Below are 24,856 nucleotides of genomic sequence, written 5' to 3'. Positions count from 1 at the left end.
GCCATAACATACTTTAACAGTTAATAATACTGTATTAACATACTGCCCCTCTGCTGCCATCTGTCACATGGCAACAACATGAAATGGAATATTGGTGGGAGGGTTCAACCTCTGCTGCCAACCCACCAACATCCACCTCTGATGTTGTGGGGGTCTGTCACTGCTGTCTGGACCTTCAGGAGACTCCTGGGCTTTGTTAGCTCTTTCTGTAAAGGCTGGTTTGAAGGTTCAGAGCAGCACTGCAGTCACGGTGGTACACTGCCTTTTCATTTCTTGTGCTACAGGTGTTTCTGTGATTGTGTTGTGTATCACAGTGGTCACTGACATAATCCCAATACAATATATTGCTTGTCTCTCTTACATAATTTATCTGTATGAACAAAAGGTTAAGGTAAGGGTTGTGCCATGCAACAGTGCAATAGGTTTCTGCACGATATGATTGCAAAGAGTCCTGCTACATGCCTTAATCACAGCCAAGATCTAAAAGAATCTACAGGGCTCATCCTTTGTTTTCTTGTGCGTTGTTTTTGTTTTCTTTGGTGCTTTGGCAACACTTTCACACATATCCACCTAATCGCTGCGGGACCTTGTTTTTTGTGTAAGTAAAATGAATTTCACCTTGAAAAAATGAATTCTGTTTTGTTTGTCTGATTATGAAAATATATGCTTCTAACCTTTTTTTAAATTCAACTTTAACACTAAGTCAGTGAAAATAGAAGGTATATTAAAATCATTAGAGACTGAGCTCCTGCTTTTACGTGCGTTCATTTTCTCCTGTGCTAAGTCTCCTGAGATCTGTAGACAGTCAGTGCCAAGATAACGTTGGCACCATTTTCTTATTGCCATGGTGATCTTCAGCTCTACTGAATACTCAAGGGAGACGATGGTATTTTAAAGCAACTAGAATTTTGGTAATTAAAAAGGCTGGAAGGAATAATCTTTCTAAACTTTGCCAGCTTGGGTAAATAAGGATAATGAATTATGTCTGAATAGGAAAGCTATTAGTCTGCTTTACTTGATTAGTACAGAATAATAGTCAGCTAAAAAGATAGCAAGAGCTGGAATAGGGGGCAGGTAGTAGCCTCAGCCCTCCTACCCCCCTCCTTGTGCAATCCCCGGGCAGAGACCTTCAGTGGTGTTCCCAGCAGGCACAGCTGGGAGGGATCTGCGGGCAGTGCTGATGCTGGGGCTGCTGTTTGGGACTGCTCTTCTTTGTGCTGCCCTCGCAAATACAAATTGTACACAGTACTGAAGGCAGTGTGTTGTATTCCCTGCAGTGTCCTGGCTTTCAGTTCAGTAAGGTTACAGCATGAGGCAGCATGTTGAGTGATTTTGTGATGTTTTCAACCATTCCTTCTGCCTTTTTTGTGTGTGGTGTTTTTTGGCCACTTCTATATATGACCCTTCTAGAAATACTGATCGCTGCACAAAGACTGTGTAAAGTACTCAGAGGGCAGTCAGATACCTGCTGAGACATTACTCTTTTTTATATATAATGTGTTGAAATCTTCATACCTGCATGACTTTGACCTGTTATTTCAGGTCAGATTTAACCTTACAGCTGCAGAGTCTGTTCTTGCAAAGCTCTTTATTGGTTTCAGTAGTTGGATAAAATGTTATTTTGGCAAACAAATAAGCATTTAAGACAAAACCTACCTTGTTTTTTTGGTTTTTTTTTTACTAATATTTAACACTTTGTCAAAAATACAGATGGTGTTGCCCGTTACTTTTAATTCCTTGTGTCTGTATGTATGTGCTCATTGTTGTCAGAAATCATTTGTGAATACTGCTTGAGATTGAGAGGGGACGTTTTTAAGTATTTCTTTTATAATATGTGAAATTTAAGTTTGGTAAGGTACAAAGTATAAAAAGAAAGGGAGTCTCTTTGAGTACGCAGCTTAATCTTGCTACATCTGAAAAGAATGCATCATCCTTATTTAATGTTAAAAGGAACCTCAGTCTCTTTTGTACATTTAAATAAATAAATAAATAAATCCTTATCGGGCTTGAGTTGAAGACCTGCTAACACAGAGTTCCCACTATTCTGGTTAGTCTTAGGATGCATAAATGCCATACACTTCCACATGGGATTGCTGTGCCTCTTGCTGTCAGTAGTGATTAGGTTAAAGGCTTTAGCTGATGCTAACTGGAGTGGTACATGCTGACTCTCTAGAAAGATAAATTCTTTTCTGAGCACATGAGGCAGGAAATGGAGCCATGTTAGAGCATGTCATGGTTGGAGAGATCTTCGAAATAACCTCCATGTCTTATTTCTGCAATTCCATTTTGGTAATGAGGGGATGATTGTGAAAACTGATTTGAAAGGTTTGGGATTAAATGTGAAATTTGTGTCAAATAGGCCCGTGGATATTCGCAGGTTTCCCTTTCTCAATATGTCAGTATAAACAAGAGATAAGTGTTAGAGTTTAGAGTAGCATCACCACTGTGGAAGCAAAGGTTTGTGGACAGTTCAGCACAGTCAGCTAATGTAGAAAAAAGTCTGCGTTTCTGGAGTGAGTGTAAAGCAGGTGTTGTACATGTGTACATCCACCCACCATTTCTCCCCCAGTTCATCTGTAATCATCCTGATTCGCTTTGGATGCTACTGCCTGATCCCATTCTCTGCCAATATGTGTAACAACACAATTCTGCATTTGGAGAGGTAGGTGGATTTGGACAGCTCTGTAGCAATTCATGAGGACGCAGAGTAACTGTCCCCAAATGGTTCAGTCTCTAATTAGTGGGCACAGAGCCCTGCCAAGAAATGTATTTTTGGCAGAGCTCCACTTCCACTGGGTGGGTCAGGATTTATCTGGTTATTATTTCTGTATTTCAGATTATTATTGCTGTATGTGATTGATTTAGTTCAATTAAATATAATCCTATAGTTTGTTGTTTGGTATTAGAGTAAATGGAATTAATCTTAGCAGTGATTTATTTTTATTTTTATTTTTTTGCCCGATTTTTGTTTTGTATTTTGTTTGGGGTTTTTTGCCTTGTTTTTGTATTTTAAAATGTTTTGATGAAAGCAGTTATGTAGGTAAATTGGAAGCACGCCAACTTCTGTAGTTATTTACACCGTTGTAAAATTATTTAAAGAAAATAGTCTAACTGTGCTCTGAACTGGATGCTTTACAAAAGGCCAAGCGTGCTACCTGGCTCTGAGTAAGGAGTGCAGTAAATAAATACAAAAAAGTCTCAGTCTGGTTATTTTTAGCTTAACTATACTTCTTCTTATTTCAGTTCAAGATGAGCTGAGAACTGCAAATAGCCTAAATTAGTCTGTAACATTTATAACTTGTTAGGTTTCCTGCTTTGGAAAACATTCAGGAAAATGATTATATGTGGTATTCATCTAGAGGTTGATGAGTTTGTTGTAATTATGAAGGTAGATGTAATGAGATGAAAACATTTCTTCGGCTCTCCAAAGAATTTCTTCTCTCCGTATTGCCACTGGGTTAACTCTTTTCTAGCCAAACAGTTGCTTAGCATTCACTTCTAGCTGTTCTGGGGAGTTTCCTCAACTCCTCTGTAGGAAATTGATTGGCAGCACTGATATTAGCATTTATAGGTGATAGCTAATTGAATTTTGTATGCACATGGGTGGGTAATAAAGACCCCTTCACATCTCATTTATTAAGACAAATCTCCAGTGTAATTATCATTTTACCATTATTTAGCGTGCATAATAACTCTTTGTCTGTTGAACGGTGTTCTCATTCCTTCTGAAATATAGACTGAATTGAGTTGTAAGACTATCTCCAATCTTCATCTTGTACACAGTTACAAATTACTCTTCAACAGTTTGGTTTGTGCTTATTTTTATCTTTCAGAAAGTTAATTTTTATGGTTTCAGCTTGAAGTCTTTCAGATAATTCAGGAATTCCTAGACTAACTTCAAATATATGGTAGGCAGTATGAAGCATTTAGCCAAGGAAACGGAAATATACATTCATTCAATGTATTGCTTCCCATACAGGAAGCACTGGTACTGAGGAATCTGTGAGAATGAGGCTGTGTATATTTAATATTTAAATGCTTGAAATCAGAGTATGAATAGGTTAGAAATTGCTCTTTTTTTTTTTGTATTTTTCATGAATATTTTTGTTTGGATGATAATACTTTTTAAAACATGTAATAGTGTGAGTTGCACCCTAAAGATCACCCAGGGGCAGGGACATCTTCCATCAGAACATGTTGCGCAGGGCCCCATCCCGCCTGGCCTAGAGCACCTACAGAGATGGGGCATCCACAGCTTCTCTGGGCGCCTGTACCAGTGCCGTGCCACTCTGTACGTAAAAAAATCTGCCAAAAACCCAACCCAGATCTCCCCTCTTTTAGATTATAGCTGGTACTGCTTATCCTTTCACTATACTCTCTGATATCTCCCACATGCTTTATTACGTCTGTCTTTGATTAGGTATTAGTTTTGTCAATCAATATTATATTCAATGATAAATCTTAGATTCTTTTAGGATTGTTCTCAACTACAGTTTCAAACACTTCAGCCTTGAGACCTTGAGTTGCACATTTAATGTCTTTCCCTAAAGACCTTCTTTCACCAAAGATTTCTGTGTTGCTTATCTTTCCTGTGTGCATTTCTGTGTTAGTAATTTGTATGCTTACATACCACTGTCCAAATGTAGTTTGAAGGAGCATCTGTAAGAACGGTTATGCTACTTATTTTCATGTAAGAAAATGTCTAAAGAGATGGATCCGAGACTGGCAAAACTTTCCATCGTTTTGGTTGATGAACTCAAAATGTTTCTTTCTCTTACTGGCCATTTTATGATAACACTTGCATATATACTTTTATAAATCAGGATATATATATATATATACATTGAGGCACACATCCTTTCTGAATGTGCAGTTTTCATTAATCTTTGCTATAATTAGATTTTTCTGCTTTCCACTTCTCCATGTGGTTGTTTTTTTTCCCCAGTTTTCCATTTATTTTCCTCTTGCTGCTTCTCTACTCTTTGCATTCACTCTAAACTGCTTCCTTATTTTTAAACTGCCTGGGCTTCTTTATCTTAAAGTACAGCAGAAGGTATTCCCTTCCTTTGTGTTCCATGCCTACTTTACTGTAGTTTTGGAAAGGTCCCAGTAGACTTGTTTATGGTGGTCATGATTTTTTAAAGGAAGACAGCGGCTGGGGGTTTCTTTTTGCTTCTATATATCTCCACAATACCTGTAAAACTGGCAGATTCTGGAGTCTCATGTATGGACTATTCTGGTATGAGCTTCCGTAGGCACAGCATAAATTTCACCCACAATTGCAGGGTGACTTTACTGTCTAATGAGATGTTCAAGAGATCAGTGGAAGAAAGAGCGACAGTTCTTCTGCAAGACAGAGTAGGTTCCCTTAACTGCATTCCAAGTTGTTGCTGTTATGTTTTTCTGAAGCTTCCCAAAAATGTCATCTGGAATGGAGTGTTTTACTGTCTTGCTGTAGATATCCAGTCATTTTTTACTTTCTGTGCTTCTAGTAATGTCAAGCCTTCTGTTATGGTGCAAAAGACATTTGTGTTGTTCACAACAAGCTGACCTCTCTACCTGATCCAAACTGTTGCTAAAGAAAGAAGAAAACCAGAAGGCATTTAGAGACATACTAGTCAAATGCTCTGCTAGTTTTTAATGTGTTTTATGAGATTGCCCTTCTTGTGCTAGAACTATTTCTAAATAAAATAAAAAGAATTTTTTCTTTCTTGACTTTCTGACATGCTTTGTATTTGATCTCTGTGTTTGATTGACTTGATTTAATGTGATGATATGGTATAGAAAAAGGGAGAAAGTAGTTTTTTCTGTACTGACTTAAACAGTAAATGTGTATTTACAGTCATAGAATGAAATGTTGACTCTGAGATAATGCATTTGAAGTACGTGAAAGATTTGCTGACCAACTTTTCTGTGCTTGTAGCTTAGTATGTGAGTAGAAGCACTGTGAAAAACTTAGCAGTAGCAGAGGTTTTCTCTGCTATTGACAGTTCAACTGAGGCTCAGCTAGAATATGCAACATTGAGGTTTGGGAACTAGATTCCTTATCTGTGTAGTTGTTGAAAAAGAAAGTAATTGCTAATGGTAGTCAATAACACGGGGGTGGGTGTAGTTATGAGAGTATGTTTTGCAGATATATCCACACCAGTCCAGCTTATTCAGAGGACAAAAGACTGTTTTATCTCCTGATATTACAGCTACTTTAATTTCTTTTTTATTTTACCTAGCACAACATTTTCTTACAGTCTTAGTTTTTCCTCACTAACTTAAAAATTAAGGATGGAGTCTCAGGAAAAATCAGTTTGTGCACTGGTTTGTATTACACCTTGTGAGCAAACTGGTATTACATTTTCTTAAGTGATGAGAATGATACGAGTTACCTGTTAGTTTCTGGGTTGATATGTAAAAGATGCGTTTTTTTTTGGCAGGTTTTCACTTCAGAAATACCTTTGGTATAACTTGGGTTTTGCATTAACGTCACCTTAGTCATTGAAGATCAGGTTTTTAAGTGATTGAAGATATAGATAGCTTAGTTTGTGAAATGTATAAGCAGCTAAATGCCATTGGTGTTAATGTTTCTCAGTGTTAGCACAATTACATGGACAGAATGACTTTTTCAAAGCATGTTGAAGAACTGGAGATTAATTTCCTACAAAATAGCTTGCTGCAAAGCTGTGCTGCAAAGAGCTCATAGTTGATTACTACAATATTACAGAAATGAATCTATTCTCTACATTTTATTACTTTTTTTTTTTCTTCTATTTAATTCTTAAGTCTGTTTCATGCAAACCTTGTAAGTAGGGATTTATAATAGGCCTGCATTTGTATTTGCTGAAATTCTTAGGTTCTGAAATGGCCAGTGCTTTGAATAGAGATTGACTTGTAAGCTTTCCTCTTCCAGTAAGAGTATATCATAAACACTTATTATTTTAAAGGTACTGTACTTTTTTTTGTTAAATGGATTAAATATTTAAGTCACTCCAGAATTATGCCATGGAAACTGAAACAGATACAAAGAGTAAAGTAGTGATATTTGATAGAGCAAATACTCAGCAAGTAGAAACTATTTTCCAAGAGTCATCATCAAATTCTTATCTACAAAACACTGTTTTTTGTCACAGTCATCACCATTAGCTGTGCATTTTCAATGGCAATGAACAAGAGCCTTTGTGCTGTGTTCATAAAAGTCCAGTACCATGTCCATACCAGTGGAGGTGACCCACTGTCACCACTGCTGAAACATACTGCCCACCACCTCAATATGTTTATGTCCACTGTTTGGTCTCCAGAAATGTTCCACGAGCATTGATGAGTGTCAATGAGTGCAGTGTTTTATTCAGGGAATAATCCAGTTCCACACTTCTGTTCCATATGTGCTTCCATGTCAGTGCCCCTCTGCTGCCATCTGTCATATGGCAACAAACTGGAGTGAAATGGTGGTGGGAAGGTTCAAGCCCACCATTATCCACTTCTGATGTTGTGGGCCAACATAACAAAAGTGGAGGCATTAGAGAGCAGCTCTTATAGCACAGCAGTACAAACTAACAACAGTAATTGAAGCCAATTCATTTAATTTTTTTCTGGAGGATAGTTGGTGGTGACATTGTAGATGGTTTGATTTCAGTAGTAACTGAAATCTGGTAGTTTAGAATGAAGCTTTTAGCTTAAATGTGTCAGCATATTTTTTCTTCTCTATTTTTAACAATTTAATTTTTTTTTTTTTTTTTTTCCCCCTGTGTCGAATATTTAGTATCATGGAAATTTTGCAGGAACTTTAAATGACTGCATAAGAGAAAATAAATGCTGTGAAAACCAGGCCATTTAAATCACCAATAAAAATGAAAATTTCATTGGAGAGTCCTCCTGTCCCTGCCAAAGTGACCTTGGTTGGTGGAAAGATGACTGAGTGCTTTCCTGGCTGTGCCTGACAGCAGTGCGATAGCAGCACATTTGACAAATCGCTCACATTAAAATGGGGGGCACTTTCGGCAGCACTGGCGTCCCTATCCATCAGTCCTGATTACTACACAAACGTCAGCCATGGCACAGAGCGCATTTGTCAGAGAGAGTAAAAAGCAGTTGTTAGTAAGAGCACTACCTGTCATACTAATGGACTTAGGCTTGCTGCATCCTGACTTGCAGGAGCCAGCAGATTTGCAAAATGGCTTGACCAGTACTTTTAGAAAAGACATTCCGTTTGTGGAGTACAATGGGATAATTAAACAGGGACGCTTACTAACTTTAGGAATGGATGATTGAAAAGTTTCTTGAGCTCTTTGGCTATCTGAAACGTAGTTGAGATTCAGTTGTACGGAATGTTTAATGTGGTAGGGAAATGAAATGAGTCCTGTTAAAATTATTCAAAAATCCTAACACAGGTGAGGATGTATTTTAATGGAAAATAGATCTACCTTAAGTTTCTGCTTGTTTAATTTTGTCAAAGAGAATCCTTTGAATTGTTAAACTTGAGATTTGAGCTTTCTTTTCTTTGTTTTGCACCTTCAGTCTTCTTGAAATGCTCTTCTTCAAAAGCAGGTGGAAGGTACAGTAACCACCCAAAGAAACCCACGTGTAAATCTGAACCCTATCCAGTATAGTGAATACAGCAAACATCAGATGCAGTTAGTCTGTGTGTCTATTTCTGTCTGTACGACTTTTTTAAGGATTCTCTATATCTTGATGATAAAAATGTCCTTAGTCTATAAATAAGCTTATTAATACCTTTTGACCAGATGAGCAGGTTTCTTCAGATTTGCTCTTATTCTTAAGTATTCACTAAATACTATATATTGTATTCATCACTTTATTCCATCTTGGTACACATTAAAATCTGCTTTTTTATTGATAAAAACAGTGGCTTGAGAAGTTGTTTCTGTTAGCATGCCTTGCTCTGCTCTTCTCTGTTTTCTTCTGAGTCGCTGTAACCAGTTGTGGATTTATTTGCATTAACAAATTTAGATTTTGCTTAGTTAGAAAAGAATGTATCTACATATTATTTACTACTGGAATTTCCACACAGACAAAAACATACCACAGACAGTATTCACGGAACCATTCAGACTTTGCAATAAACTCCTTGAATGTTGATCTTCTAGATCAGTGCAGATTGGGCCATTCTTAACTCTTCTGGAAAGCAGACACATTCATAACATTTTTCTGCCCAAAACATGTTGGTTTGGATAAGAAATAAAATTCCCGGCAGTTTGCTGACTACTCAGAATGAACCCTGAACAGTCTGTCAGATTCTCAGATCAGCTGGTCAGTCTTAGGAAGTAGATATGGAGTTTGAAACCTGTAGGAATTTTCTGGAGGTTATTTTTCTCTCAAGGCAGCATGAACAATTTGTAAGGCAAATTCTGGCAGGCTGTCATTGAATCTGTTGAAGGTAATGAACTGTGGCAACTGAGTTTTCCAGCTAACTCTAATCTTACCAGTGAGCTCCTCTAACAATATTTTCACTGCATTCCACTGCATATTGGAATACAATTACTGGGATATATGAGGAACGATTAATGCTTAATGATTGTTCTGGGGACTGTTAAAGAAGCCCTGAGGTTCATAGATTAAAGCATCATTACATCTGAGAAGTTAATAAGGAAGGAGTATTGTCAACAGATGATTTCAGAGGCTTCAGTAGTGTAGAAAGGAAGCACAATGATGATAGTCCAACATTTGAATGTTAATGTCAGGTACAGCAGAAAACTAACAGAAACTGGTAAGGAGAACTGATTGCCATGTAAAGTAGTGCAGACACTTGGAAGCTCTTCTCTTATAGTAATGGGAAATGTTTTCAAGTACGAACTGTGAGTTAATGAAGTTGTACTTCGATTGCTGATTCATTTGCTTCAGCGTTTTCTTTATACGTATCTTATTGACTCTTACTTGCACATTTCATCCCAGTCTTACATGTGCTTTATGTATTTGCTTAGTCTGTAAACTGTGAGGAGAGTCATCCTTTCATGTGTTGTGTGTAAGTATAAGTTGTTAATTGCTTTAAAGTCTTTTTATGGTATAACCAGCAATACTGTTTAAAAACCTGAGTGCTTACATTGATTCAAATGTCAGAACTGGAGAATTTAGCCTTAGCTGATCTTCCTTGCTCTAGATCTATAAATGTGTCTGCTTTTTCAGACTTTTCTATTTATATTAAAATTTCAAGGAGACGAGCAGATATTGAATGTGTCAGAGTTCACTGCTAAAAATCGATATTTTGTAGAGGACAAGTCCTTTGTTCAACATACTGTGTTTTGAACAAACATTAGTGGGATCATAAAAATTTGCACACTTCTGTTTGTACATGGCTTCGATGTTTCCTTGAAGGGAAGATGTTCTTTTTCTTGAATGTCTCATTATTTATTCAGTATATTTCACATTTTCTCTCCTTGCTAGCAGACTCACCTGTTGTAATAAGCTACTTGAAAACAGTAAAACAACCATCTCGGTAGCTGTACTAGTCCAACTCCTCCCTAAGTTTTCATGAAAAGCAAAGCTTGCTCATGCACTTCAATTCAAGCAGTGTTCAGAATAGCTCACAAAGCATTATTAAAGCAGATGGAAAAAAACAGGAGACATTCCACAGAACAGCGATATTCTCTAATCTATTTATCTACTTATTCTTAGTAGCATTAGATTAGTTTGTCATTTCTTACAACAGTATAAATTTATACTTTATGAACATGTGCACAATTGATGAGTTAATTAAGGAAATTAGAAATGCTTTCTTGTATGGTTTGGCCCATCTGATTGGATAACAGGAAGATATTTCCTCAAGGGTGCAAAAAGATAAATGCTCTATTTATCTGTATATAAAAATGTATGTGTATGAAGGAATATTGTCAATAAATGTAAGATTCACTGACAGTTTTGCTCTTTTATACACTGCTCTTGTACAAGCTTTGTAGTACGTTTTGTTAAAAATAGAGTAGAAGAGGCAAAAAGATCTTCAGACGTGACAATTGCTTAAAGTGATGTTTTCAGTGATGGAAAAGACAGGAGTTCCCTAAGGAAGGAAGAACAGCCTTACGGTTATTTTATTCTCTGTATGTACACATCTGAACAGCTGGAGAGAAGCCTGCTTGAGATGGGAATCATCACTTCTGACAGTGATTGTTTTGTCTTTCATTTACCTCTCTCTGTACTTTTTTAAACTGCTGCTAATTTGCAAGTCTCTTTAATATATTTTTTAATGATTTAGTGTGGATTATTTCTTTTTATTATTTTATTTTCCAGAAGATGTGAGTGAAAAGAGAATATTCTGGACAAGGTGAAATTAAGTTTCAGTGAATATCAACTTCTTAAATATTCAGAATAAATTTGTTTGTGAACACTGATGCGAATTTCAGGAATGTGATAAAATGGGCATTGCTGTGATTAGATATTGCCAGCTTTTCTCCCCTCCCAAAGATGAGGAGCTTTGGTACTGAAATATTTTAGTGCCTGATTTAATAGCTGATATTGGTAGTTTGCCTTCAGTTCCAGTAAGGTATGAGCTGAGTAGCAACCAGCAAGGCTGACTGCACTAAGATGTTAGAGTGGGGCAGGAGGACTTCAGATTGACTCATCTGAGAGTACGAGTTCTGAAGTGACACGCTTAATCCCCATGAACAGGGGACTTGGCAGTGCCGTTTACATATTCCCTCCTAGTAATCTGAAAAGTAGCCATGACATTGGCTCCAGAGGGAGTTGCTTGGCAGCTTTCCCTGTGTGTATGTGAGAAAGAGAAGAGGGAAGGTGCTGTAATTAGTGACAATAGAATCTGGAGAGGGAATACAGAGGAAAAAGCTGAATTTTATTAAATTAAATGTTTTCATCAATAGCTTAGCAACAAACCACATGTAACACTGAATACGCTGTAAGTCATGACAAAAACTGGCAGTTGTTTTCATGGTGGAAAAATAGAAATGGCTTATAAGCTAATTCTACATTAAAAATATATTTGAGAGCTACTGTAGTTACTGGTAGTGATGTTATTGCATGTATATTCAAGTATTGTACTTTTTATTTCTCATTTTTAAATAGAGTTCATTCTGTTAAAGTAATATCTGCACGGCAGGCTATGTATTTCGTGATGATTATTTTGCTTCCCAGCTATATTATGCTCCCCAAAGGCATGCTGTGCTAACCTACAAGTTCACTGTTTATGTCTTGTTTTTTCTGAATAACTAGATGAACTAATAATAACCTGAAAGTGTATCAAAAATGCACTTAGCATGAGGAAGGTAATGATGTCTTTATATTTTACTTGAAAATTTTAATCTGTGAATTAAAGGAGTGGTAGCTCGAATGTATTATTGCAGGAGTTAATGTGAGCTTTTAGTGTGTAGACCAGCTGCACAGCACAGTAGGAGGAAGGTGCTTTGCATCTGCTAGTTGTCTTCCCAGTGCAATAAAGAACTGCAGTTCTCATTCTTCTAAGAAAGTGTGTCGGGTCTTCATCTTGGAAAACAGATCTCCAATGAGATTTCTGTAAGTGAATAATAAATGGAACCAAGTTACTAATTTTCTCTGTGTACTGAAGTGAGACGGCATTGTTTGCATGGTACTAACCTGTGAATGGAGACTGACTCTATTTTGCATGTCCAGAAGGTGTTATTAGGTAGCATAAATGAAGAAATAAGTTAGTAAGCTACAGTGGTAAACCCCACTGAGTGTTGAAAGCCTGGAATAAGCTTTGGAGTAACTTGGCTTGTAATTGCATAGCATTGCTTATTTGCATGCAAGGACTGGCTTACTTCTAAGGCAGTCCTGTAGTCATTACTTGTGAAGGAGAACATAGTGTACATGGAGTATTGGTGTATCTGAGTTTCTTCTTTACTTTCTAGTATTTTCCATCCAGGCTCAAGGTATTACATTACTATTAAAAGAGACTCCCCAGATTTGTAACAAGTGCTGTCAGTACAAAGCCAAAAATGCTTAATACATTTATCTGAAAGTACTGACATGTGATGAAAGCAAGTAAGCTTTTTATTAGCAAATTCCTGAAGTGGTGACTCTTCATGGCTTCCTCAAGTGTGCATTCCTCCTCACTTGGTCTATTTATTAACTATTTAAAATAAGGTGACGCATCATCTGTTTCCTTGTCACTTCAAAATAAACTGGAGGATGTGAGGGAGGGGGATTCCTTTTTTCTACAGCTTCTTATGCAAACCGTATTATTCCTTATGTTTGTTTGGTTGTTTTTTTTTTTTTTGTTTTTTGGGTTTGTTTTTTTTTTTCCTGAAACAATTATTTCTTTCACTCGAAAACCTAAATGGTAGGAACTATTACAAATAGCATTTGTATCACGATGTACTACTGATATGGTGTATTGAAATGTAGTGCATGTTTGTGGTCTTTGTGTTTGAAGCATACATGTAATATTTTTTCTTTTCTTTGGAGTAGGTCAGGTTGATTTTATTTTTTTTTTGAGTTGAGTGAATTGTGAAGGAGTTATGATCCTTGTTTTTGAACGATGAAATAAAATCTAAATACCACAGTCAGGGTTGCCAACTCTGAAGTTTGTAGTCTTTAGGAGAAGAAACACTAAATAATAGGCAGGAATGAATGGCTCCCTGTGCCTTGGGGCAGGGTTCTTTTCAGCGTCTTTTCGTGGTGGTGGTTAAATTACTATAGAACATTCCATCTGGCACATCAGGTTGAAATCCTTTCTCAGAGTACCACGTACCTTTGTATGCACTCCCTTTTAGCTAAAGAAAGAAATTGGATTTCGTTCTTAATTCACTTGCAACAAATCTATGTTGGCTGGGCTGTTCTGTATCTACTTTTCTTACCTTCACAAAATTCATGTTTAGCAATTGCCTCCATGTCATTTTTTATCAGTTAAGCTGACAGATCTATTAATTTCCTCTTCTTCCTCTATCCCTCATTTTGTAAAGGCAGATATTGCTTTCTGTTCCTCTGGGACACTTCATCCTCTGAATGTTCTGAGATGGTCACTAATTGGTTAGATTTTTATCTTCTTCAAGCATCTGGTTGAGAACTGCACAGTCGGTTTTGTTATTCTTAACGGTAACATCTGATATCAAAATACATTATAACCTACTGATACACTTCTAACATATTGTTGTACTCAACTTATAATTACATTATAATGTTTTAAACATAATGTATTGACTTTTTAAAGTAAAAAGCAAAACCAGGGTTTTACAACTTTGCTCCATTTTTGGTCTTGAATATACCATTTCTTTCCGCCGTCATGATTTCTCTCTTATGTTTTATTTTTCATTTCTAATGATCAACAGTGAAAGAAGGATTTGATAACCTTACTCTATTAATAACAGCAACAGTATTGAAAAAGGAAAAATTTGTAATAACATAATATATAAGTTATATTGAAGTTTACAACAAGCAGCATGAATGTATGCCACGTTTTGTTATAGTAGCTGACTTGATTTGGTGTATATGCAACTAGAACACTGAAAGTATTATCTTAAACATGCATTGCATGTATGGAGTACTGTGCTATCCACAGTTCTTTTGTCTGTGCTTCTTGAGATCTACTGTATAAAGTCAAAATAAATTTAATTAGAGGCAAGAAACTTGAGAGAAATGTTTTGGGCTGGGTTGGGTGTTGTTTAATATTTTTAAAAGCCAAATACAGAAGATGAACTCTGAGTTCACTTGTCATTAAAGAAGTTAAGCACATGTTTACCTCTTTGTGTGGGTGTTGTCATTCACTGAAATGAGACTGCTTATACTTTAAAACATTTAGCAAGGCTGTTTGAAACAAGACTTTTGATCCCCGGTTTTGAAAAGGTTTTTTTGTCATGTTCAGAGTAATCATAAATTATCATCAGGCCTTATCCAGAAATTATAGACTGTTCTGTAAATCATTTTTCATGATATTTGCATGGGAAATGTATATGCCACATATTATCATTTTTAGCATCATTCACTATGAATGCTTTTACATTAACTTCTTAATAGAGTTTTAAAAGTCTGTCAGTTTTTGGTAATTTATATAACTGTATCAATTCATGTGTAGCCTTATTAATCCAATCCCTATGCTTGCATTCTTCTGTAGTAATACAGTCTGAATATGAAAAATCTCCATGTGATTTTTCTCTCAATTATTTTTTTTGAGTTCCTCATTTCTGGTAGTAGCAGTCTTGAAGTATCAGTGGCAAGACCAAGACCTGAATAGAATAAACAGATTCTCGAGCACTGATAGGATTTCTGAAGCAGTATGAAGAACAGTCTGAAAATGTCTGTTCTTAGCCTGTTGCTCTTTGCTACGTGATTTGATCAACACCACATGTGGTCGCACTGTAAGGTAAAGGACTGAACTGCTATAATTTTTAGCCAATTTTAGCAAACAGCTGGTGTTCTGTAGGGAATTATGGCTTAATATTAACCACTGAATTATTTAAGTAAGAGATCTTAGCGCTAATTTGAGAAGGTTTGTCTCATGCTAAGGAAGTTGTTTCATAGGTTATTTTAAGAAAGAAATTTCTTCATGTTTATATGTACAAAGGTGCATAGAAAGTAAGGCCTTGGTATATTGTGCTTGTTTGTTTGTTTTTTTTCTCTTTGTTGCTGTATGTGCCTGGGTAGGAGCACCAGCTCAGCATCAGGATGAATTTTCCAGTACATTGAGAAGCATTAAGCAGCAGAAGAACTCATATAATCATTTTTATACCACTTGTGTCCTACATAGCACTGAATAACACTGATGGTGCAGGAAAGAGAACAGTCTGGTGAATATACTATTCATGCCCTAGGTGACTCTCTGGAAGTTATTGAAGTGATGCATACAGACATCACCAGTGTTAGAATCTTCTTGGGCCATTTTTCCTGTTTCTCATTCTGAGCTGTAGTGTGTTCTTATGTAAACATTCTGACTTCCATCAATTTGTGATTCATAATTTTATCTAATGTTCCTAGCCAGAGCCTTGTTTTCTGTAATGATTTTGTTATAGCATGGCTAATTGTCTAGAAAGATATTCTTTCATTCATCACTTTGTCTCATTTATGTTAGGGAAACGTAAGAAAAAACAGTCAGGAAACTGTGTGGTGCAAAAAAGGTCTTCACTCTCATAAAGCAGGTGTGATGTCTTGTACTGTAGTGCGAACCATCAGTTCTTACCATCCTGCCAAGAGGCACCTGGGCGAGAGAAGAGTACCACTTTTCCTCTAGGATTTCAGTCCCAGATGATAACATTTTAAGTGAGACAATTCACAGTGATACTGAAATGACCACAAAGTTGTATAGGCTTCTGTAAATCCTGTTACATTTTCCTGACAAGGACAGATGTTCAGTGGGGAAGTAACTTGTCAAGCCTACTGAATTTTAGAATCAGGATCATTTGGAAGAGCTCAAATGTCATTCTAAGGAAATAAACAGGAAGATGTGCTACAGAGAAGCAATATAGAATTAAAAATGGCTGAAAGGATATAAATGTAATTAGTGAAACACATTTTCATGACTAGTAAAATTAGCACCCGTTTATACATGTTATATACTTGAACCCTTGTTGACACCCAAGTCTGGGAAAATATATCTGCTAATCAAAACATGTAATTATATCCTATGAAGCTGAAGTAACACACTGAATCTTTGCACTTCATGGTGTTAATGATTTGGGAAACTCATTTCACCTGATCACCTCAGTTTGTCCTTCCTTGATACATTTCTGTTCCCTAAAATAGTAAGGCCAGAGCCATGCGAAAGTGATTAAATGTTAGATTTGCAGAGGAGTGAACATCACACGGATTACTGGATAGTATTGATATCATTACAGATGAAAGTGTTCTTACCAGTATAAATATCTCTGGTTGTAAAAGAAGTAAAGTGGAATAAATTAAGTATTAACTTGCTGGAAAATTACAATTCCTGCAGACCTTTAGTGTAGTTAGGGAGCTGATAACTTGTTGTTTCCCACTGGCATGACCTGTGGTAGTTGCTTTGAGAGCTGATATCTATATTTAATTGAAGACAATGGTGGTCTAACACTCACTTGCAAAAACAACAGAAAAAGCGTGGCAAGGAGGAAAGAAATAGGAATGTAGAGTTGGGGTCTGTAGAGGAGAAAAATGCTCAACAAGTTGTAGAATTGTGACAGGTGAATAATTTCAGTGTAGAAAAGCAGCTGTTTTAGTCTTTACTGAAGAATGGCATTGACAGTGAAATGTGTGCTGCCATAGCTGTAGATACAGTTCTCCTTCGTTGTCTGTTTTGTATACGCTGTCGTGTATGCAGAAACTGGAATTGCATGGTGGGGAGGCAAGAAGAGTTTTGGGGGGAATTTGGTGATTCTGTGCAGTAGCACTGTTTTCTTCTATGGTTTAGATGACTTCTATCTATTCACTGGAGACTGTTTCAGGATAAATTGATGACCTGCACTCTATCTTTTTACTCAATCACTTCTATGTACAGAGTGCCAGTAGTATTTTCAGAATAGCACTTACGATAAGGGAAAAAGTAGGCATAAATGGCCTGCTGAGAATCTATTGATACTCCTTGTTCTGTTGATCTGAAGCCTTGCCAACACAGCAACTCAACTGCCCGCTCAGTGAGCAGGTAGAGCTAATCAGAGCATTGCTCTTCCTCAGAGATAAAAATAAGAGTTGATGACTTAAGGATAGAACGAACAGGAGCAAAGGCATCTTGTCATTACTGAATCTTGTTCTCACAGCTGTCTTAACAGAACGCATTTGATAAACTGTGATTGACAAAATATTTGAAAACTGCAGCCTCAAGCTGAATTCATGGAACATGTGAAAACAGATAGGCTAAGCAGGAATAGAAGCGGCAATAGCCTTATGAGCACAAAGAGCTGTCAATGTGCACATAACTTTGAATTTAAAAACAGATCTATAGGGAAGCCTTGAATGTCCTGATATGATTAGAAAGATCATGACTGAAATCAAGCTTTCATTTGAAGCTAGGTTTTTATGAAATATTTTGCCCGTTTAAATTAGTGTAATTTAATTCAGTGCTGGGGAAGGGTTTAAAAAAAATAAAGAAATCAGATACTAACTGATCTGAACTTCTAGGTCTTTAATGGTCTCCGTAAAATGTTTGTTATTCCATGAGGTTATGGAAATTAATGATGTTAACTGTGCACAAATATTGGGATGATCTTCAAGGGCTCTCTATTATTGTCATTTGGTTGCAAAAATAATCTCTACGGGACACTGCTCATGTTCCCAACAGCAGAATGCTGTGGTAGTAAGCAGGAGAGTGCAGCAGATCTTTTGCTTTGTAAGTGCTGTCATTAGACTGCAGTACCAGCTGATGCATTTGTTGGTGTTCATGCTACCGCACATTTGCATCTAAATTCCTGTGAAGGAAAGGTAAGAGAGGAAAACAAATTATACTTATTTGCTTTTCAAGTAAGTTCTTGTTAGGAGTAAGACTTTGAGAGAGAGAACATTGGGGAAAAAATGCTTCTGTATTCTCTACAAAGCATTGCATGTCCATTCAGTCTCCATCAGACTTCAAAGGGACATATTCTCAAGATTCTAATGAAAACACAAATCAAGTGGGAATAACTAAAAATACACTGAAAATGAAAAGCAAACTAGTTTTCTCACCACATGAATCGGTGTTTGTAGTTTAAACAGAATATATATTGCAGTGTTTTTCACATCATAAATATTCTTCTGGTACATGCAGAAAGTATTTTCTATGTTTATTTACTTAAAAATGTTCTCCCTTTTGAGTCATTCTGTCTGATGCTTCCTAACTGTGCACAGCATGAACTTGTAATGTGTTTATGTATGTTTGTCTTCTCCAGGCAGTTATTCTGACTCTTAAATAGACTGCTTGGTTTGTAGAGACCAGGCTGGGTCCTTAAGGCTAGATTCTGTCTGTCAGTGAATGGATGAGTATATCTGCTACCAGTGTATGTATGTAGGCAAGAGCAACCGGATACTATGATATGTAAGTTGAACAGAAGCTGTTGCACATAAAAGCTGAATTGGTTTGTTCTTCTGAGTGTGCTGCTGTCTCCCTTAGTCTTTCCATTCATCCAGCAAACTGCATCTTGGCGTTTTTTAAATGAGCTGAAGAAAAGAAGATGTACAGTGAACTGACAGTTATTTGTATGCCAGGGGTTATCTAGGGTAGTGAAGACAAAGACTGTAAATTTTCATGAAGACTCTTGTGATGCTGAGTGACTGGGAAGAGCAGGTGAAATTCATAATTGATGAGGAAATGTGTTAGGCTCTCAACTGTCCTTATTCAGGAAAGCTATGGTGGCACAAAAGCAGTCCTGCAAAAGAACTGCCACTCAGTATCATAGCAGTCAAATCTATCTCCTTCCTACAACATGCACCATGAACTAAGAGGGAGTTTATGCAAAGAACAAAACAGGAGATGTCATTACTGCCATTGTATAGAGGTATGGGATGTCCATACCTGGAACGTTACCATGTTATGAATTCTCATCCTTCTGTTAGAAGAGCAATGTTATAAAACAGCAGGTGGCATGAGTGAGTGACATGAGTTATGCATAACATGACATAGCTCCCTTGTGAGGAATGGCCTAGTATTTTAATAATGTTGAGTGTTGAAAACAGTGATTTGTGACAATTGTCTGCACAGGGATGAGTAGCATAGAGAACGTCAATACATAATGATTGTTCAATACTTTTTTTCTTGTATGAGAACTGTGCAACATCAAATTAAACTAACAAATAGCAGATCACGTATAAACTGCAACGTGCTTCTACAAATTACAAATTAATTGAAAACTCTACCTAGGTTATTTTTCACTACAGAACTTGCTGCAGAAAGAGAACAGAGATCAGTAAGTAAAAGTAGTCCAGAGGTGGCTTAGGCTCATCAATTAATTAACGTAACAATTTAAGAACAAGCAGCAGCTCTTAGCAAGAAAGAGCAAAATTGCATAATGAGGGGATCAGATACTGAATGATACTGAAGTTAGTGCATTGATAACAGTGGGTTTTTTTCTTCTGTAAGACATGATTAATATTTCAAGAACACTGACTTGATGCTGGACCTCCTTGTTGGAAGAAAGAAGTGGCTGGTGGGACCTTTTGGCTCCACAGGGTGCAGAGTTACTTTCTTCTTGCTGGTCCCACAGTATGGTGGTAGGGAAGGAATAGATTTAAGAGCAGTTGCAGCCTTTCCTTGTCTGCATTTCTGTGGAACTGCAAGACAACATCCTGTAGATCTTGTCCAAGTGTCTGGCCAAGTGGAAACCTGTTGGGATGCAAGGGAAACGAAGTGAGTGCTAAATAGTAATGAAATGGAGAAATTAGAGGGTCTGTTTCTGTCCAGGATGATGTGGGAAGTAAATGAATCCGCTGAATAGTGTTCGGGGAACAAGGTGCTTGTGAGAGCATTGCATGTGTTTCAGAAGACAGATTTTGGTAATACAGTGTTTGTATTTGTAGCTACGTCAACACTGATTTTGAATTTAGACTGAGATGTGATACATTCATCTTGAAAATAATGTATGTAAAGCAGATGTATTTGTGTAGGAGCAAAAGAAATTCTGGATGTGGGGGATTTGCATTTTAGAGGATCATGTAAGAAGAAAGTGTGGTGAATTCACAGGGATTTTACTTCTTCCAGCTGTGAAATGTGGTGTATGATAGGGCATAAAATTAACTTAACGATCTAAAGATTTACTTACAAAAGTATTCCTTTTTTAACTTGACAAGACTGGATATTGTAGGTCATATCTATGTCTGATGACTGCAAAATCCATTACTATCCCTTTGAGATTTTTATTTTATTTTATTTTTTTTAATAGAAGACTGTACTAAATCTGAATAATAGCCTAATAAATAGATTAGTTAGAACAATAGTTCTCTTGAGGATGTTGGATTCAGTGTGTAGCTGCTAGAGATAACCCTAAATGCAATTAGGTTTAACTCCCTGCGAGTGTCAGAGCAAGGTAATACCCATGGAGACTTCTCTTCAGATGACACAGTTTTAAAAGTGACTCAACACTGAAGTAATTCTTTCCTTTGGGCACCAGCAGCAATTTTTTATTTTTATTTTTTATTCTTTTTTAACTTTATTGAAGAAACAGAGCTTGAAAACATACTTTTGTGCCATTAGTTTTAGATGTTTCACATGAAAAATAAGGATGGCTCAGCTGCCCTGGTGGGTACAGTTGCCATCCTCATCTGTGCTCTTTGCAATTGTAAGGAATAAAAATCAGAAGGTGGCTGCAGGGAGGGATCAAGAGAAAGTAGCTGATCTGGTCACATGCACAAACTTTTGAAGGGTACTGTAATAACATGGCAATCCAGTGTTGATGGATTATTTTTGTTTTATTCCTTCTTGAAACAAAACAAAAAGCTTGAAACAAAAATCAGTGCATCAAATATTGTAATATTTGCATATTGTAGTGAGTAATATGGCAGGAACAATTTTTTAATTGTATGTACCATAGAAGAGTGGTGCTCATAGAATGAATTCAGTGCTTTATTTCTTGATAAATTCCTACTTGTATAGTTGTTGACACAAATAGGACCAAATAAGTACAAAAAAGTAAGAAAATAATTTTATTAACATCATCTTATATTATGTTTGGTGGGAAAAGATACGGTAAAACCAAGATGATGAGTTTATATATGTATTTTTTATAGCTACCAAAGTTTTTGTTTCAATGGTCACTTAACTCCATATTCCACGTGTCTGATTCGCTTGCATGTTGTTCATGGTATTTTTTTTTAGTGGACAGTTACTGAATGTCTGCAGTTCTGCATCCTTAGTTTTAAATCAGAAGCGTGCCATCGAAAGTAAAGAGGATGTAATTAGACAGGAGCCAAAACACCTGAAAATGATTTACAGTAGCACTGCATCAAACTTTAATTTCATCAGACATTTAGGTAGTTTAGTAAATGGTATCTGGTTTTTATTCATTGTGGGGATGTAACTTGTCTCTTAACATTACTATTTACTCTGAAAGCCAGCAATATAAAACTCACAGACAGTGTTCTCTCAGATTATTACTATTGCAGGCAATTTAGGCCACAAACATTTGTGCTCCACTTAAATAGCAAATACACTGCCTTGCACCTTCTTCTATTTTCTAAACCATGCAATACCTTTGGCTTTGCATCAACATTTTGATTTTGTTTTTCTCTTTTTTTTTTATTTTTTTTTCTTATAATAAATTACTGTGATATACACACAATGGATTTTAAGTGTTGAGCCTGGTGATTTCTGGCTGCAATCTTGAAGTGTTATCTTATTAAATTTCTAAGCATTTGGACCTGAAATGTATCAAGCTGAAACCTCTTCTAGTGAGGCCTTAAAAGCGGTGATAAATGGGAGCTGAATTAATTATTACGGTTCTTGTCCTTCTTGTTGGTGTCTTGTAAATGCATTAAAAAATAGGCTTTATGACAGTTTATTAACTCTGGAAACTCTTGTTTTTTGTTTGTTTGTTTGTTTTTAATTGTGATGTTAAATAATACTTTTCAATGAATTTTGTGCTTTTCAAGTGGAAGGGGACTCCATAATTCCATCATGTTTCCAAAATTCAGCTGTATTTAAACTAGCTATAAAACAAAATCCTTTTTTTTTTTTTCTTTTTTTTTCTTTTTTTTTTTTTTCTTTTCTTTTAGCAGAAGTAAGATAACTCAAAGCTGAAGTAATGGGATTTTTTATTTATGAATGTGTTTAAATTTGACTTCCTAAAGCTGGAAGCAATCTTAAATATATACTGTGCAAAGTGTTTGCAAAATTCTCACAGACTTCTTTTTAACATACTTTATACAGATTTTTGATGTTCTGCCCCTTTTCATAATGAATGATACTGACAGTGGGACAGTGGGCAAATGTACCTCCTGAAAAGCAGCCTTTCACCAGTAGTAATACTATGCAGTATGTCTCTGTAGGAGTAAGTAATAAAAAGATCCATTTCTCCATCTCTATCTTAGTAAAAATGAGTGGTTTACTTTTAATTATTTGAAGACATATTGGGTGGGAGGAGGTGAACTATTCTATTTGGTATTACACCAACACTGAATGGAATAGAGGGGAGCCATCTCTAAAATGTATTTGTTTTATTTCATTTAGATTTTCACACACACCTTTCTGAGAAATTGAAAGACAGACAGACAAGCTGGCAGCAGCTGGCTGAGACAAAGAACTCTCTAATACGTAAGGTTTTTATCTTGCTTAAACTGTATTGCTTGTGAACTTAGATCCTAGTTTAGAATTTGTGGTGTTTGCAGATTTCTTTAGTTCTATTTTCTGCTTTTTATGCATTGTGTGTTTTTTTGTTTTTTTTTTTTTCTTTATTTTCTTCCTGGGTATTTCTATTCTGTTAAATAATAGTCGTCTCTATTTATTTTTCTGTTTTTGCATATTGCCTCCCTTACTGAACTAACCTGGGGCAGTTTGGAATTTGGACATCTTCAGTGAGTGGGGAAAGTAGCAGTTTCCCTGTGTTAACATTGCTTCATGGGACTGAGCTTCTTCATAGATGAAAAATGAACTATGATTTGTAAGAGTTGCCAGATTTGGATACAATAGGCTTGAGTTAAAAACAATACCTTGCCTATATTTGGCAGTATTTTCCACAAGGTCAATTATGTGTGTTTTATCTTGGTGTTTCAAGCTTGTATGTGGTGGACATTCCTTCAGAGTTTCTTAAACCTGACTTTAATGAGAGATTTACTAATAGCTGTGTTCCTGTTGGTTTGGATATTTTTGATCCAGGATTTACAGATTTAGGCAGTCATGCTTGGTGTGGCGCGTGGTATTTTGTAATTTAGGGACTGTGTAAAACAGAATGAGTTTCCTTAGTGGTTTTTTGTTGTTTTCTCTTTTGTATCTATTCACTGACTGACAGCTTTTTCAGAAGCACTGCTGCCTTGTCCCTCCCTGCCCCTTCTTGTTTCCCTGAGGGCAAAACTCCTTAGGGAGGAGGTGGATGTTTGTAAAACTGCTGGCAAATATCCTCCTCACCAAAAGGTGAAAAAAGAAAAGAAAAAAAAAGCAATAAGATACAGTGACTGAAATCTGTGATATATTTTACTCCAAAAATAATGATTTGGTGACACCTTCCTCCTAAATTCTATACATAGTTTGAATTCACTGGTTAAATACACTTACAACAGCTTATATTATCTGCATGCTACTAGTTTTTATGAGGTCTTTTGTCATCAGGACTGCAGTTTTTGTCCTGTATTTGCCTGCCTAATGAGGTGAGAGACATATCCTGTTATTTCATACTTTTCTTCCTTTGCAGCTGTGACCTGGTACATGCATGAAAAATATCTTTCCATTTTGGTATCTCATTTTAGCACTTAAGTAAATGGTTTGCTGAGTTTGGGCCCTAAACAGGAATAATATTCTGCTTACTTAAACAAAACATGAAAAACTTTTCTCACTACTTCCTTTTTTTCTTTTTTTTCTGATACTCTTCTGTCCATAGACTTGTGGTTGATGGTGAAATCTAATGAATGGAATTATGTTTTCAGTCTCAAATAGTGACTGAAGCAAATAATGAGACAATTTCTTACATCAAAGCCTGGGAAGTGCTGAGTATCTGCAAACCTTTCATAGTTGATACAAACCAAGAATGCTCAGTATGTTTTCAAATCAGAGATAAGGCTGTTTGTGTATCTCTGTGATTCTTAGAAGAATGGGAAACAGAGCTTTTGGTGCTTTAATACCATACTTCTGACATATGATAGCAAAATTTGCCTCAGATGGCATCTGTATGGTTTGTAATAAAGTAGGAAATCATGTAAACAGTGGAAATGTTCAGATAAATAAGTTTGCGTATCTGAAGTGTTGGTGATTATTGGTGTTGCAGAAGTGATTTTGGCACAGTTAAAATGAATGGGTTATAATATTTAGGCTATACTAGATCTCAGTCATACTTGAGTGCATTTTGCAGTATCATGGAAATATAAATTG

At 36.3% G+C, this 24,856-nt stretch overlaps 1 protein-coding gene across 16 annotated transcripts in view; it reads left to right on the top strand.

Moving 5' to 3' along the window:
• TENM2 (teneurin transmembrane protein 2) overlaps positions 1-24,856 on the top strand; it is a 1,269,291-nt gene that overhangs the window by 983,434 nt on the left and 261,001 nt on the right. For 11 of the 16 annotated variants that reach the window (XM_032447373.1, XM_015875932.2, XM_015875931.2 and 8 more), the window contains one exon: positions 23,006-23,089. The exons of the other annotated variants lie outside the window; for them this stretch is intronic. In XM_032447373.1, the coding sequence (XP_032303264.1) occupies positions 23,006-23,089 (84 nt within the window). The remainder of the gene's footprint in view (positions 1-23,005; positions 23,090-24,856) is intronic. 16 annotated transcript variants of the gene reach the window in all.

Source organism: Coturnix japonica, chromosome 13 (assembly GCF_001577835.2).
Source record: "Coturnix japonica isolate 7356 chromosome 13, Coturnix japonica 2.1, whole genome shotgun sequence".
Taxonomy (NCBI): domain Eukaryota; kingdom Metazoa; phylum Chordata; class Aves; order Galliformes; family Phasianidae; genus Coturnix; species Coturnix japonica.
The sequence above is the reverse complement of the archived record's forward strand: the minus strand, read 5'-3'. Positions and strand labels throughout refer to the sequence as shown.